The sequence below is a fragment of the Felis catus genome, chromosome D4, assembly GCF_018350175.1.
Source record: "Felis catus isolate Fca126 chromosome D4, F.catus_Fca126_mat1.0, whole genome shotgun sequence".
Taxonomy (NCBI): domain Eukaryota; kingdom Metazoa; phylum Chordata; class Mammalia; order Carnivora; family Felidae; genus Felis; species Felis catus.
Window position 1 is genome coordinate 62,070,026 of NC_058380.1, and position 16,181 is coordinate 62,086,206.

Sequence of the window (16,181 nt, forward strand, 5' to 3'; positions counted from 1 at the left end):
AGCACCATATTAATATAGAAGTAGGGTTGTTTACTTTTGATTGATCATACCTGGGTGGGAGGTTGATAAGGTGTGTTTTAAAGTCCTGAGCTCATATCAAAGTGCTCAGTTACAAAGACGACAAGAATTTAGCAGATAAGTTGATTCTGAAAGGCAGAAATAGGTGGACTGTTGTCTTATGTTACCTTTGAGGTTCGGCGTGTCTTTCATTTCCCTTTTCTTATACTTATTCCGTATGAAAGTGCCTGCCATCATTCCCTCAGGTCCTAGCCACATGTACCACCCAGTCAGTCATCAATGGAAAAGCCAGAACCCTGGGAACAAGGGAGGTAGGGATAGGAAGGATTTATTACCGGTTTGATTAGTTGTGCCAGACTTCCTAAGAAAATTATTCCAGAGGTATATTCCTCTTTGTCTACCATAACATTTTTACTTTAGCATTTTGTGAAATCTTTACTTAACGTGAAAGTTTTAGACAATGTTGGAATAATTATAATTCACAGTGTAGGGGATATCTGCAGCTAAGCAAACTCCTACTGCTCTGTGTTTTATTCTATATTCTTGATCATAATACTGTCTCTAGGATTTCTAGTTTTGCATGAAAGTGACTTGTGTGTGTGTGTGTGTGTCTGTGTATGACTGAATAGCATATTTTAATAGTTTATGGTAACGTAAAAACATTTAAAAGCTGCAATGTTCACCATGGACAAAAGAGTTAAGAGCTAGGTTTGGGCTCCAGGTGTGTGACAGTGCCTTATTTTGTAAAAGGCATATTCTTCCTGGGGGAACGGTGTAGACAGATCACATATTTATTATGTTAGCCATCCGTCATCCAGTATGAATTTAAAAGAAGAAAGTCACACTGAAGGGAAATTGAAGGTCAGCCTTAGTGGAGTGACGCTGCAACACCCGAACACAATGGGTGCAGTGTGCCGTGGGCACCTGTGACGCTCTGCCACGGGTCCTTCAGCACTACACTGTATTGCACGTGGTAGATGTGATTAGATTGTGATGCTGAAATCAAAGTGTTAGCATCCAGCTTTCTTGGCTAACGTAAGATAGACCTAAGCACAGCGGATAGAAACAACATGATTATATGCTTGGAACATAATTTTCTTTGTTTCAGGTTGCAGGGTTGGGAGGAAACTTACTGCGTAGCACATACTGTGTTAGTATATGGTTAAAGCACAAGTGGCAGAAAAGCCCCAAGTAGCGTATCATATCAGATAGGCGTTTTTCGTTTTTGCTTTTATTTTGAACCTCTCACAGTTAGGGAGCGCTCCAGGGCTGCAGTGGCAGCTCAGCGGTCATTAAAGACTCTGGCTCTTCTTATCTTGCTCTCGGATCCTCAGCTGGTTTCTATCTTGCATGTAAAATGGCAGCTCCAGCTTCAGCTATCACATCAGCTATTACGTTCCAGCTAAGATGAAATAAAGAGAATCATATTGTTGCTAATTGTGTTCTGTTTTCTGTCCTCTCTTTTTTTCTTTTAAAGAGAATCCTCCTGTTCTTGTTTCATGGATGCAGTATCATCCATGGGGTATTATTATTATTTAAGTTTTATCTGCCTCTTTGTCTGTTTTTCCTGAGTTTCTTTGTTCTTTCTTCTTTTTAAACTTAATTCTTATCTCCTCCACAACTCACTCACTCTCTCCCTTTCTTTTCTGTGTCAGCCTGCAATATTATGGACTTTGCTTTCCTTGGCCAGCTGTTGATATTTAAGAGTGCTAATCAGAAGGTATTTGTGTGTGTAGCAGGGAGTAGGAAAGGTCTTGTAACTTGGAGGGGGAGCGAGTGAAAGATCAGTTTTCATGGGGAACTACCAGACACTCTTGTGGAATGTTGTCTTCTGTGGTGACCAGGGCAGTGTAGTCGCTTGGGCCTGCGGAGAGGGCATGTGGTAGATAGACTGCCTGTTCCTTCCCTAAGCTTTGAACCAATCCTTCTGCCTTACCGTATACATCCTCCTGGCTGCCCGGTAGCTGGTACGTCTGGTTACCGAGCCTTTCGGTAGTAGTGATGTGCCCGTTGGCTTGTCACTCACTGCCTCTCCCACACCATTCGCCCCTTCTGCAGCCTCATGTTTCGGCTTTCTCGGGTCTTCTGAGTCTGCAACATGTCTGTAATCTTTCGATTTTCTCAAATTTGGTTAAAATTTCATGTCCACCGATATCTTCTGTTATATTCTCATTATTCTTAATGTATACCTTTTAAAGTCCTTTATTGTCATTTTGGTTGCGTTTTAGAAAAGAGCAGAGATACATGCTTGTTTGAATCTTCCAGGTTTAATGAGGAGGAAAATTATTAATTGCAAGAAATAAATATATGTTAGGTTTTCATAAGTGTTGGTGTTTGCGATTTCTTTTATTGGTAGCTCTGAAAAGGTCATAAAAAATTAGTTTTCTAATCCTGAAGAAGTTTACAGTGCAGTTAAGAAAATAGGAAATATTCAGAGAATAATAGGTGACATATAATTAAGTGTGAACATGAGTGGCATGAACTGTTCTGGCAGTATGAAGCACAAACTACATGGTGCAAAATCAAACATTATCAGTCTCGTTGATTTGTTATTTACTGATTTGTTTTGATTTGTTTTTAAACCTGTGATTACAACCAAAAGTTTTCCATTTCTCTTTTTAATCTGAGAATGTGTATTTCAGTCTTTTAATCTCACCCCCCCCCCCACCCCCCTGCCCCATTTTTTTCTTCCTGACAGAACCTTGATTCAGTCTGTCTTCCTGTGCTTCGGAGTAGGAAATCTTCAGCACAGGTGGTGAATAATGTTTCTAATGGTAGTAATTACATTCTTGTCAGTGTGTGAATAGCAACTGTATCCTAGAGTTGTGGCTAATGAGACTGGAGGGAAAGCCTGTTTGGGATATGGAAACTTCTGGAAAAGATTTTCCTACTGGTAGAAAGATACACATGAGAGGAAACAGTTCTGCTTCTCCTGGCCTTGTGTCTCCCTGTTGTATCTGGAACAATAGCTAGTAGGGGACAAATCTGAGGACAAAAACTTTCTATTGAGAGTGGTAAAGAAGAAAGATAGAACTTAGGCAGTTGGTGAGCTTGTAAGCTTCTGAACTAAACTACCTTCTAGGCTGCTTCTGAGGGGAGATAATAAATGTCCTTATTAAAGCAATTTAAGATTTTTGAGTTTTCTGTTATTTGCAACCAAACACATCCTAATTGCTTCAAGTTACAGCATTGCTTTCACTGGTCTCTCTAGTGCTGCTGTGTAGATGGACAACAATGTTTTGTAAAAACAGCACAGTTCAAAAACGCTTGTCAGTAGTTCTCACAACTAAATTTTAAAGGATTTACTTCTTGTAATTTTTTTTCACACATACTAAATCACTTTAGCTTTTTCCGCTTCTCCAAAAATTTGCAATGATAGATTTTAATAATGTAATATAAGTTAGGTATAGCTTGTAGCGAGTAATAGGAAATCCAAACTATCTTACTCCTTATTTTTCTTAGAATTTTACTGGGTTGCCTGGGTGGCTCAGTTGGTTAAGCATCTGACTTCAGCTCAGGTCACGATCTCATGGTTCGTGGGCTCTAGCCCCGTGTCGGGCCCTGTACTGACAACTCAGAGCCTGGAGCCTGTTTCGGATTGTGTCTCCCCCCGCCCCCCCCCCCCCCCCCCCCCCCCCCCGCCCTCTCTCTCTCTGCCCCTCCCCCGCTTGCACTCTGTCTCCGCCTCCCTCAAAAATAAATAAACATTAAAAAATTTTTTTAAAGAATTTTATTGTTATAAGAGATAAGGTCATTTAGTTCAACCTCCACCTAAGACACTAATCTCTTCTACAGCTTGTTTGACACGTGAGCAAATGGTAATAATGCATTAGGAGATTCACACTCCTGGGAGGTAGGCTTTGTGCTTTGTTTTGGGGGGTGTTATTTTTGATATTTTGTAGGCACAATGAATTATTTTTCACTATGGGGTAGGTATCATTATTTATCTTCATTACATGAGTAATATTCAGTTTACGGCTTTCGATCATTGGGCTGTCTGCTAATATTATGCAGCATTTCTGTTACAGTGTTTGATATTTTCTGTGTTGACAATTATGTCTCCTGTGAAGACAAACTATTTTATTTCTTATTTCTCCGACTGTGTCCTTCCTTCCTGCACTGGCTAGGGCCTCTGGTGTGATGTTGAATAGGAGTGGTAAGATCAGACCTCCTTATTTTGTTCCCAGTATTAAGGAATGGCCTTTTACCACTAAGCATGATATTAACTGTAGCGTTTACGTAGATGCCTCTATCAGGTTGAGGACATTAACTTCTATTTTTAGTTTGGTGAGAGTTTTTATAATGAATAGACATTTGTCAAATGGTTGTCTTTACATCTACCATCTTGCTATTTTTGTATGTTTGCCCTATCTGTTCTTTGTCCCCTTTTTCTTCTTTTACTCCCTTTTGGATTAATTGCATGTTTTTTTAGAAATTCCATTTTTCTCTTTTGTTAGCTTATTAGTTATCCCTCTTTGTTTTTATTTCTGGGTTTTAGTGCTTGTTTTATAATTCAAAGTATCCATCTTTAACTTTTCACAGTCTACCTTTAAATAATTATATATGTGTGTGTATACACACACACACACACACACACACACACATATATAAATCACTTCATGTATATTATAAGAACCTCATAACAATATACTTCTATTTCCTGTCTCATGATCTTTATAGTATTATTGTCATATATTTTGCTTCTGTATATATTATTAGCCCCACAATACATTGTTATTTTTGTTTTAAACAGTTACCTTCCAAAGAGATTTTAGAAATAAGAAAAAATGTTTTATATTTACCTATATATTTACCATTTTCAGTGCTCATTACTTTGTGTAGAGCCAGGTTTCTCTCTGGTATCATTTTTCCATCAGCCTGAAGGACTTCCTTTTTATTGCAGTACAGGTCTGCTAGTGATGAACACTGTCAATTTTTTTATGTTGGAAAAAAGGTCTTTATTTTCCTTTCTTTTCTTTTCTTTTCTTTTCTTTTCTTTTCTTTTCTTTTCTTTTCCCTTTGTTTTTGAGAGAGAGAGACAGAGCGTGAGTGGGGGAGGGGCAGAGAGAGAGAGACAGACAGACAGACAGCTGTCAGCACAGAGCCCCATGCTGGGCTCAAACTCATGAAATGTGAGATCATGACCTCAGCCAAAGTTGGATGCTCAACCAACTGAGCCACCCAGGTGCCCCTATTTTGCTTTCATTAAAAAAAAATATTTCTCGGGGCGCCTGGGTGGCGCAGTCGGTTAAGCGTCCGACTTCAGCCAGGTCATGATCTCGCGGCCCGTGAGTTCGAGCCCCGCGTCAGGCTCTGGGCTGATGGCTCAGAGCCTGGAGCCTGTTTCCGATTCTGTGTCTCCCTCTCTCTCTGCCCCTCCCCCGTTCATGCTCTGTCTCTCTCTGTCCCCAAAATAAATAAACGTTGAAAAAAAAAATTAAAAAAAAATTTCTCTGGGTATAGAATTCCACGTTACGTTTTAGATTGTTTTCAAGATGTTGCTCCGTTGTTTTCTGGCTTGCATTGTTTCTCAAAAGAAGTTTTCTGTCATTCTTGTCTTTGTTCATTTGTACTTGATGTGCCTTTTGTCTGTGGCTGCTTTTATGACTTTTCTATCATTTATTTTAAGAAATTTTATTGTCATGTGTATTATAGTTTTCTTCATTTTTCATATTTCTGGAATTTCTGGAGTTTCTCAGATCTTACGGATTTATAGTTTTTATCAGGTTTTGAAAAGCTTTGGTTATTCATTTTTCAAATATTTTTTCTGCCGTCTCTTTTCTCTTGGGAGTGCAATTACATATATACTATGATGCTTTCAGTTGGCCTAAGACCTGCTGATGCCCTGTTCATTTACTGTCCATCTTTTTTCTTCCTGTGCTTTATTTTGGATTGTTTCTATTGCTATTCTTTTCTTTGCATTGTCTTATCTGTTATTAATCCCATCCACTGCATTTTTCATTTCAGATGACTTTTTTAACTCTAGGAATTAAATTTTTAAAAATATCTTTCATGTCTTAGTGTGCTCATATTTTCTTCTACTTTCTTGAACACAGGAACTACATAATTTTTTTTGTAGTTACTTATTTGTATTGGTTAAAAACATTAAAATTTTTATTGCAGTGTAGTTGACATACAATGTTATATTAGTTTCAGGTATGCTACATATTGATTCAACAGTTTTGTATGTTACTCAACACTCACCCTAAGTGTAGCCCCATTACAATGTTACCATACAATGTTATTATAATACTATTACAGTATTATTTACTATATTCCCTATGCTGTACTTTTCATCCCTATGACTTATTTATTTTATAACTGGGAGTTTGTACCTCTTAATCCTCTTCACCTATTTTGCCCCTTACCCTACCACCTCTCCTCTGGCAACCACCAATTTGTTCTCTGTATTTATGAGTCTGTTTCTGCAGTTACTTTAATTGCCTGTTATTCATGGTAAATATCTTAATGCATTGCCTACTGGATATACGTTTTAGTAAAGGCTTGAGGGAATAATGTAAGAAGTTTTTGCTGTTTTGTCCTAGAAACCCAATGCCTTGCACCATGGAAGTGTTTCATGAAATAGTGGGTGGAAAATATTAGCCAAAAAATGGGAGTAGGCTTAGAGAGAAAAGGTAATGATAACCACCTGGACTGTTACAAGGGATTCCTCTGGTGTGAAAGTATTCTACAGCCCAAGCCCACATTTTTCTTTTGGCCCTGGAAGCAACGTTGCTCTCTCTCAGTTTCCCCTCTCTCTACTCATAAAGTATTATTATAATGAATTTTTTACGTGGTCATGAATATTTCATATATATGAACAGATAAACCCTAAAACTATAAAACTTTAAAACTGAAATAAAGTTAGTGATGACTTAATTCAACCTGTTCTTTTTATAGAATAGTGAACTGAGGTCCAAGTTACTGATTTGCCCAAGTTTACAAACCTCACACAACTAGTCATTCTTTTGTTTTAAATATTCATTTATTTATTTTGAGAGACAGAAAGAGATTGAGCATGTGCACACAGGGTAAGGGCAGAGAGAGAGGGAGAGAGAGAATCCCAAGCAGTCTCCATGCTTCAGTGCAGAGCCCAATGTGGGGCTCAGTCTCACGAATCATGAGATCATGACCTGAACTGAAATCAAGAGTCTGACTCTTAACCGAATGAGCCACCAAGGTGCCCTGTCATTTTTTTTTTTTTTTTAATTCAGGTATGATTAATCTCCAGTGTTACATTAGTTTCAGTTGTACAAAATAATAATTCAACAATTCTATACATTACTCGGTGTTCATCCCAGTAAATATACTCTTAGTCCTCTTCACCATCCTCTGGAAACCACCAGTTTGTTCTCCATATTTAAGATTTTTTTTTTGTCTCTGTTTTTCTTTGTTTTGTTTCTTAAATTCCACATATGAGTGACATCATATGGTGTATGTCTTTCTCTGACTTATTTCACTTGGTATTATATCCTCTAGATCCATCCATGTCGTTGCTACTGGCAAGATTTTATTTTTATGGCTGAGTAATATTCCACTGTATATATACCACATCTTTATTCATTTATCTAATATCATAATTTCTAATATCCTTGTCTATTAATTTCATTATCTCTATCAAATGAGTCTGTTTCTATTGATTCATTTTTCTTGCTCTTTTGTATGCATGGTAATTGTTTACTGGATGCTGGACATGATGAACTTTACCTTGTTGGATACTGAACATTTTAAACTTCAAGTATTTTTGAGTTTTAAGATGTGTGAGACACAGTTATTTGGGGGGAAGTTTGACCCTTTTGAGTCATTCTTTGAAGCTTTATCATGAAGGATTAAAATATTCTTTCTTCCAGGGTGAATTTTTCCCCATGAAGGGCAACACTTTGGAGTATCATACCCGATGTGCAGTTTATTGCAAGGTTTTCCCACTCCACTCTGACTTGGGGCTCACATGCACTGCTTCTGGCTGTGTGATCTCTGGAAATTAGTCCACCAAAGGAAAAAGAAACTTTTCAGTGGTTCTTTTTCTGACCTCAGGTAGTTTTCCTTGCGTGAATGTGCTGACTTATACTTGGCTGAAGACTCAAAAGGAGAACCCTGCAGGTCTCTGGAGCTGTCTCTCTCAGTGTAGTCATCTCCTCCCATTGCAACTGTCTCTTCACATGCAGCTCTCTCCTCTCTGATACTCTGGTCCATGAATTCTAGCAGCCATGGCCTCCAAAAATTCTTAACTCTGTTTTCTTAACATTAATTTTTCTTATAATATCAGGACAGATTAGTGTTGAGTAATAAATTTAAAAATGGGTTATTTTTTGGGGTGCCTGGGTGGCTCAGTCGGTTGAGCGTGCGACTTCGGCTCATGCCATGATCTCACGGCTCATGAGTGTGAGCCCCGCATCGGGCTCTGTGCTGACAGCTCAGAGCCTGGAGCCTGCTTCGGATTCTGTGCCTCCCTCTCTGCCCCAACCCACTCACATTCTGTCTCTGTCTCTCTCAAAAATAAATAAACATTAAAAAATAGTAATAAATTGTCTTATTTTCAGGGGTGCCTGGGTGGCTCAGTTGGCTCAGGTCATGAGCTCATGGCTTGTGAGTTCAAGCCCCACATCGAGCTCTGTGCTGACCACTCAGAGCCTGAAGCCTGCTTCAGATTCTGTGTCCCTCTCTCTCTGCCCCTCCCCAGCTCACACTCTGTCTCTCAAAAATAAATATATGTTAAAAATAATCATAAAAATAAATAAAAGTGACTTATTTTCAAACATGTATTTTTGACTTTTTTTTTAAGTTTATTTATTTTTGAGACAGAGACAGCATGACTAGTAGAGGAGGGTAGAGAGAAAGAGGGAGAGAGAGGATCCCAAGCAGGCTCTGTGCTGCCAGCCCAGAGCCCAATGCGAAGCTCAAACTCACGAACCATGAGATCATATCTGAGCTGGAACCAGGAGTCGGACACTTAACTGACTGAGCCATCCAGCACCCCTATTTTTGGCTTCTCTTCTCATCTTTTTATTAATACAATAACACTATCTAAAAGAGCCTTTAATACAAATTAAAAGTTTTAAAACCTGGGGAAAGAAATAGAAGAGTATTCATACCAGATCTGATGGTATCAGTTTAATTTTTCTTATAAATGAAAGTAGTTTGATAGTGGTTTTAAATTTGTTTGGTGAATATATTTTCTATATTATTTTTAAGCTTAGTAGTTATTGTTTAGTTCTTAGATGAGGTAAAAACATTTAGGAGTATCTAAAGAGCTTTTTGCTGCATTATTCACTGCCAAGTTTAAAGAATATGCAGAAGAAGGAATATGAAAGTGCCCTAGAAACTTTTTTAGTGCTCTTTTGTAATCTGTTACACCTTTCATGCATATATGGGACATTTTCATGTTTCTGTCCTTTCATTGTATTTCTACATTGGATTTTTTTTTCTTTTAGTGTTGTAGTATACCAGAAATATGTTTAATGTCATTATTCACAACTGCTAACATATTATTTGGATTTTTCATTTCAACCAAAAATAATATGTGATGTTTGATGTTGATGTTTATATGCTATGTAAGTATTGTGCTGTAATGTTACCACATTTTGCTGTGGTTCCTGTCAGATGAAAAATTTGCCATTATCATACGCATAAAGTTTCTTCGGTGAAACTCTGAAAACTAAACAATTGTCTTGATAAAAACTGAAGCATGTATATTAAATGTTCATTCTCATTTTTGTATACTTTCTAGTCTGCACTATCAATGTAACTTTTTCTCAAGGTCAGATTTTGGTTTTTAACAGTTGACACTATCATTGACAAACTTTTAAAATTCTTCGTGAATAGTGAGACTATCTGATGAGTACCCTTAATCTTTTTATTTTTCACACTTTTATATTCTCATTCTTTATTTTTTCATCTCCAAACAATTTTTAAGACAAAGTACACTGGCTTTTTGTTTTTTCTTCAGTAAAATGAATTGTATCTAGTGATTTTTATTTGTTTTACCATTTGCCAGAATTTTGTGTGTAATGTTTTTGAAAATTTCCTACTTGTATTGTCATTGAACCATTAACTGCAACTATAAAGTCCATAACTTTTAGCTGGTATATTTAAGTTTGGGTAGGTGAGTGGGGATTTTTGTGGATAAGTAGAAATAATCAGTTTAGTGATTAAACAAGAATTCAGTACCTTTCCTCTCTTTTATGTAGTATCAAAGGTGCCGAATCTGGGATAAGTTGCATGAAGAGCATATCAACGCAGGCCGTACAGTTCAGGTAAGTCTATTACATTGTTTCTAGTAAATCAATATGAAAGACAGTCTTAAGAATATTTTGCTAAACTAAATAGTCTTGTGGCTGAATCTTTTTATGTATATTTGTAACTATTTCTTTAAGGGTGCATTTTTAGCAGGAGTCACTGAATCAAATGTCATACATATTTTTAAGATTTTGATTCATAATACCAAAATTTCCTCCACGAACAAAGTATCAACTTATACTCAAAATCAATGCATTTTCCAAAAACCTTATGAACATTAGTATTATCAGTTTCTCAAAATTTTGCCTACTAGTAAGTTAAAGTAATGTTGCTTTTGTTGTTCTAATCTGGAGTTTTTATTGCTTTGAATGGTAAAAGTTTTTTTCATATGTGTCTTGGATAGTAATATTTCTTTTGTAAATCACCTGTTCATGTCCCCTGCATATATTATGTTGTCGTCTTTAAAAAAAAAAAAAAAAAGTTGATTTATCTTAAGAGAGTGTGCACATGTGCAAGTGGGGGAGGGGCAGAGAGTGGGAGAGAGAATCCCAAGCAGGCTCTGTGCTGTCAGCATGGAGTTTTCTCAGGGTTCTCTCTCCTGCTCTTTCTCTCTGCTCCTTCCCTGACACATGCATTTTTTTCTCTCTCTGTCTCTCAAAATAAATAAACTTAAAAAAAAAATTTTTAAAAGAGAACTTCAAAACGATACTGTTACAGTAACATAGTATTTATTACAAGTATTCTTTGCAGTTATTGTCTTTTTAGTAAATAAATGTTAATTATTTAAATTTTTAAAAATCCTGGGGCACCTGGGTGGCTCAGTCGGTTAAGTGTCCGACTTCGGCTCAGGTCATGATCTCGTGGTTTGTGAGTTTGAGCCCCGCGTGGGGCTCTGTGCTGACAGCTCAGAGCTTGGAGCCTGCTTTGGATTCTGTGTCTCCCTCTCTCTCTCTCTGCCCCTCCCCACTTGTGCTCTGTCCCTATATCAAAAATAAATAAATATAAATGTAAAAAAATTTTTTTAATTTTTAAAAGTCCTATATTTACATAGTTAAAAGGGTAAGCTTTACCTTACCCTTCTCCATCTCTGTGTCCTACTTGGAAGAAACCACTTTTAATCCTTTTGGCCATTTTCCCTGGTATGTAGCTCTTTATTCCTTAATATAATGTGAGAATGCTATTTCTTAATTAATCAGGTTCAGACATTACCTCTTCTTACCATAATAGGTGGTGATCTAGCTTTCTGCCCAGCTCTGGTACTTTCTTTCCGCCTATACAAATACATACATTATAATTTTTGGTTAAATTATAAATCATTATTTTATTATTTTAATTATAAAAATACTGTTTTCTTCTAAGCCAAATAGTGAAATACAATATAGTTTTTGCTTTTTGTCTTTTTTTTTATTTCCTAGCTTTCTGTGTATTTGTAATTTTTTTCTAAATGCTCCACATCTTTGCTCTGTGCTATCAGTAATAATTTTCATATGTCCAAATATTCTACTTCCATTCTTTATCCTGAACACTCCCTCCTGTAGCCCTCTTCCCAGTTCCAATCTGGACTTCCTTTCTAGGCTTCTTGCACAGGTGCTGTTCTGGGACTTCCTTCAGCTGCTCTTATGTGTTGGGTCCCTGTCTTCCTGGGTATCATGTCTTCCTCATTTTTGGTTTACTCCATTGTTTTGTTGGAGTACATCTGTCAGTAGCTCTCTAAATAAGCTCTCTAAATTTACGTTGGAGGTAAATTTTTAAGTTATTATGAGTCTAAAATATACCCCTTTTCTCCCCTCACATGTGACTGCTGATTTCAGTAGGTATAGAATTCTAGCTGGTATTCTTTCAGATTTGAGGGTTCTCTAGTTTAGTGTTGCTCTTAATGAAGCAGATATCGTCTGATTTCTCAATTTTTGTATGAGATCTATTTTTTTTTCCCCCTCTTTGGAAGCTTTTGTAGTCTCTTTATTCCTGGTGTTCTCAAATTTGATGATGATGTGCTTTGTGTTGGACTCTTTCAGTCTAAAAATTTATGTTCTTTAGTTCTGGGAAATTTAAATTATTCAGTATGTTATTACTCTGTGTTTTTTCTTTGCTTTTTTTTTTTTAATCTTTAATTGCAAGAATTGGCAAATGATGGCATTTTCCTTGGATGACCCTCCAGACATCAGTAGCTGGAGGTTTGCTTTGGTTCAGTTTTCTAAACAAGAATCCTTCTCCTCTTCCTCCTCCTCCCAGGGCAAGTAGGCACTTATTTTTCAGTCATAAAAGCAGGGTAGGTGAAGGATGCTGGGCTTTCATTGTTCAGTACACGCTTTCACATAAATCCCTTCTTTTAGCCCTGTGCCTGGTGTTTCTGAATCTAAAGTCTGTTTTTCCAAAGAATGCATCTCTGATCTTCTTGGATTTCAAAAAGGTTACTGTAGCTGCAGTGTAGTGAATAGATTGGGATAGAATGAAATGATTGCAAGAGATCATTTAGGAGAGATTATAGAGATAGTGGAGATAGAGAAAAACGGATTGACTTGAGGTCTAGTAGAAATTTGACCTACCTCTCTATATATGTATTTTACTGCTTGCCAACTAGATTATAAGTCTGAAGATCAGGGATTGTGTCTCTGCTATTTGTGTATATCACAGTACCTGGTGTTCGTCAAGATTCAGTGTTTATTGAATGGTGCTAAGCACGTAAATGTCAATGAGATTATTATGACTAGGATTTCTTGCCATCTTCACTGTTTAATATGTTAGTAAAAGTCACTTATTTTCTTGAGACTTGTGGTCAGAGTGTTTACTGATTAAAGAATATATTGACCTCCATTAATGACCTCCATCTGGCACAAAAGATTTATGTGTGCCATAAAAAGAATGAGATTGAAACTGTTTTTAGATGTAAGTATTTGCTTAGTTTTATTCATATATGCTCTGAATTTTGTGTATAGACTAGTTCTTGGCTAGTTTGTATAAAGCTGATTTTTGGACAATTTCATGAACAGTTATAACAGAGTTTATAAGTTTCTCATTATTATGTATAGTAAGAACTATCTGCTCACTTTCATTATAGTGTCTTTGTTGAAAGGAATTCTTAATTTAAACATAGTCTAATTTGTCAGTCTTTTGTGGTCTTGCTTTGGGTGTCTTATTCAAGGAATACTCTCTATCCTGAGATCAAGAAAATATTTTCTTATATTTTCTATTGAATATTTTCAATGTTTTACTTTTAACACTTATGTCTTGAATCCATCTGAAATTGGTGCTATGAAGTAGATACAAATAAATCTCCTTTATTCCATTTGGAAAACCAGTTCTCTCACTATTAACTGATTTCTGCAGTGCTGTTTACATATCACAATTCCATATATGTATGAGTCTGTCTCTGGTTGTTTTTTTATGTAAAAAAAATGTTTAATGTTTATTTTTGAGAGAGAGACAGACAGAATGAGTGGGGGAGGGGCAGAGAGAGAGGGAGACACAGAATCTGAAGCAGGCTCCAGGCTCTGAGCTGTCAGCACAGAGTCCAATGTGGGACTCAAACCCATGAACCTTGAGATCATGACCTGAGCTGAAGTCGGACTCAACTGACTGAGCCACCCAGGCACCCCTGTCTCTGGTGTTTCTGTTCCACTGGTCAGTTTGTCTATTTCTCCATCAAGTTCCACACCGTCTTAATTATGACAGCCTTATGATAAGGCTTGATATCTGGTAGGACAGTGTTTCCATCTTACTCTTCCTTTTCAGGACTGATTTGGCTATACGTATACCTTTAGTCTTCCATATAAGATTTGGAATCTGCTTGTCAAAGTCCATACACAATCTTGTTGGGAATTTGGGAATTGCATTGGCTTTATCCACGTATTTAGAGAAAATTGACATGTTTACAACGTCCAGTTTTCCTACCTATGAATATGGGTGGTTCTTGCACTTTTTATGTCTTTTTTAATATTCTGCATGCAGATAATGATAGATTATACTTTTAAAAAATACCTGCAAAATGTTTCCATTCTATTTGGAATTTTCCACAATGACCTTGCTATTCCCCAACCAGCAGGTAGAGTCTGATTCCCTTCCTGTTGAATCTGGGCTGAGGCAGAAATAATGCCTGATTTCTGAGGCTAAGTCAGAAAGGTCAGATAGATTCCCCTGGTTCTCTGAGGGTGCTTGCTCTGCGGAAACCTCAGCATCATGTGAAATGTCCAGCTATCCTGAGATCCCCTTGTGGGAGATAGCCACAGCCACAGCTGAGCTGTTAGGAACTTGCAGCCTCAAGTGCCAGCCACACGTGTGTGAGCCATCTCAGACATTAGAGTTTTCAGATGACTGTAGCCTCAGCGGGTGCCTGACTCAACCACATGGGTGACTCTGAGTGAGAACTGTCCGACTGAGGATGTCCTTAATTTCTGGTCTGCAAAATCAGATAGTGGTTTTAGATCCTTAAGTTTTGGATGAATTTGTTATGCAGCAACAAATGACTGGAATACAGGGCTTATAGTTATTTTGTTTATCTATTTCACTTATCTATTCTTAAGTACTTTACAGTTTTACAGTGTGTGTGTGTTTAGGAGAGGTTTAAATGTTGTCCTTCTTTTTAATTATGCTTTCTACCATGATGGTGTATATAGGAATATAATTAATTTTCATTCATAGATCTGTTGCTGATTATCTTTAAGTTCTCTTGTTAGTTTGAACAGTCTAAATCCCTTTGGGCTTTCTATTTATAGTTTATTTTTTTGAGTAATATTTTTCTTCTCTTGTAAGATTACCCCTTTTTCCTGATTTCTTTCTTGTTTTGATTTCTTGCGTTTTGTTTTGTTTTGTTTTTTAGTCAGTCCAGCTTTCTAGTTATTACAAGAAATGGTTATAAATAAGCTCGTTCAAATTTACTTTTTAGAAAAAGATCTTATAAATAACAGATCCCTCTGCAAAATAACTCTTAATTTATACATAATGTTTTTTCAGAAAGTAAAATCTCATTCATTCTGCTGTATTCCAGGATGATTATAACGATTGTTAATCATGTGTACCAAGTGCTTAAACAGCCCCTGTCATAGTAGGTATTCAGTTAGTAAGAAGAATTGGAATAAGCTTGATTTCATGCTTTCACATTTAGCTGCTAGATGAAGCTAAACATGAGTGTTGGCTTTTTGTTAGTTTAATGTAAAACACATTGTAATTGCTTCACTTTTCCCCATTTTGTTTGGCTTGTCATATAAAAGTGCAAAATGTATATTTTATTTTATTATTTTTTTTAATTTTTAATGTTTATTCTTGAGAGAGAGCATGCACGCATGAGCAGGGGAGGGGCAGAGAGAGAGGGAAACAGAATTAGAAGCAGGCTCCAGGCTCCAAGCTGTCAGCACAGAGCTTGACGTGAGGCTTGAACTCACGAACCATGAGATCATGACCTGAGCTGAAGTCGGACGCTTAACCAGCTGAGCCACCCAGGTGCCCCCAAAATGTGTATTTTAAGAAGCTTAGTTTTTCCTGCTACCCTCCCCGAGTACTTAACATATAATACTAGCTGGTGATAGAGGATTATGAAAAATATATCACAGTTTCTGCTTTGAAGAAACTTAACGTAGGTGGGAATTCATAAAAAATTAAATAAAATATTTAAATAATAGCTTAAGGCTTTAGTAAGAGAAGTAAGTCAATCTATAATTAATTGTCAAATATATTATAGAGATCAGTAAGTGATACAGTGTCAGTTGTCTGGATGCTGGGTAAGGGGTGTTATCCTCATTTTTTTAGATAAAGAAGACTGAAGAATAGAGAAACTTAGTGTATTAAGTGCACAAGGTCTTAATAAGTGTTAGTGCAGGAATCCAATCTGGAATTGATATTAACTCAGGTGGATAGAAAGTGGAGTGCTGCACTTAATACCTATATAGTAGATCCTCATTAGATATGTGTTGAGTAAATGAATGGAGACCTTT

The 16,181-nt window shown here is 36.8% G+C and overlaps 1 protein-coding gene across 2 annotated transcripts in view; it reads left to right on the plus strand.

Annotated features, from left to right (window-relative positions):
- The window catches only part of STX17 (syntaxin 17), a 67,335-nt gene that overhangs the window by 10,419 nt on the left and 40,735 nt on the right, over positions 1-16,181 (plus strand). For both annotated transcript variants that reach the window (XM_023242506.2, XM_023242507.2), the window contains exon 3: positions 10,206-10,271. In XM_023242506.2, the coding sequence (XP_023098274.1) occupies positions 10,206-10,271 (66 nt within the window). The remainder of the gene's footprint in view (positions 1-10,205; positions 10,272-16,181) is intronic.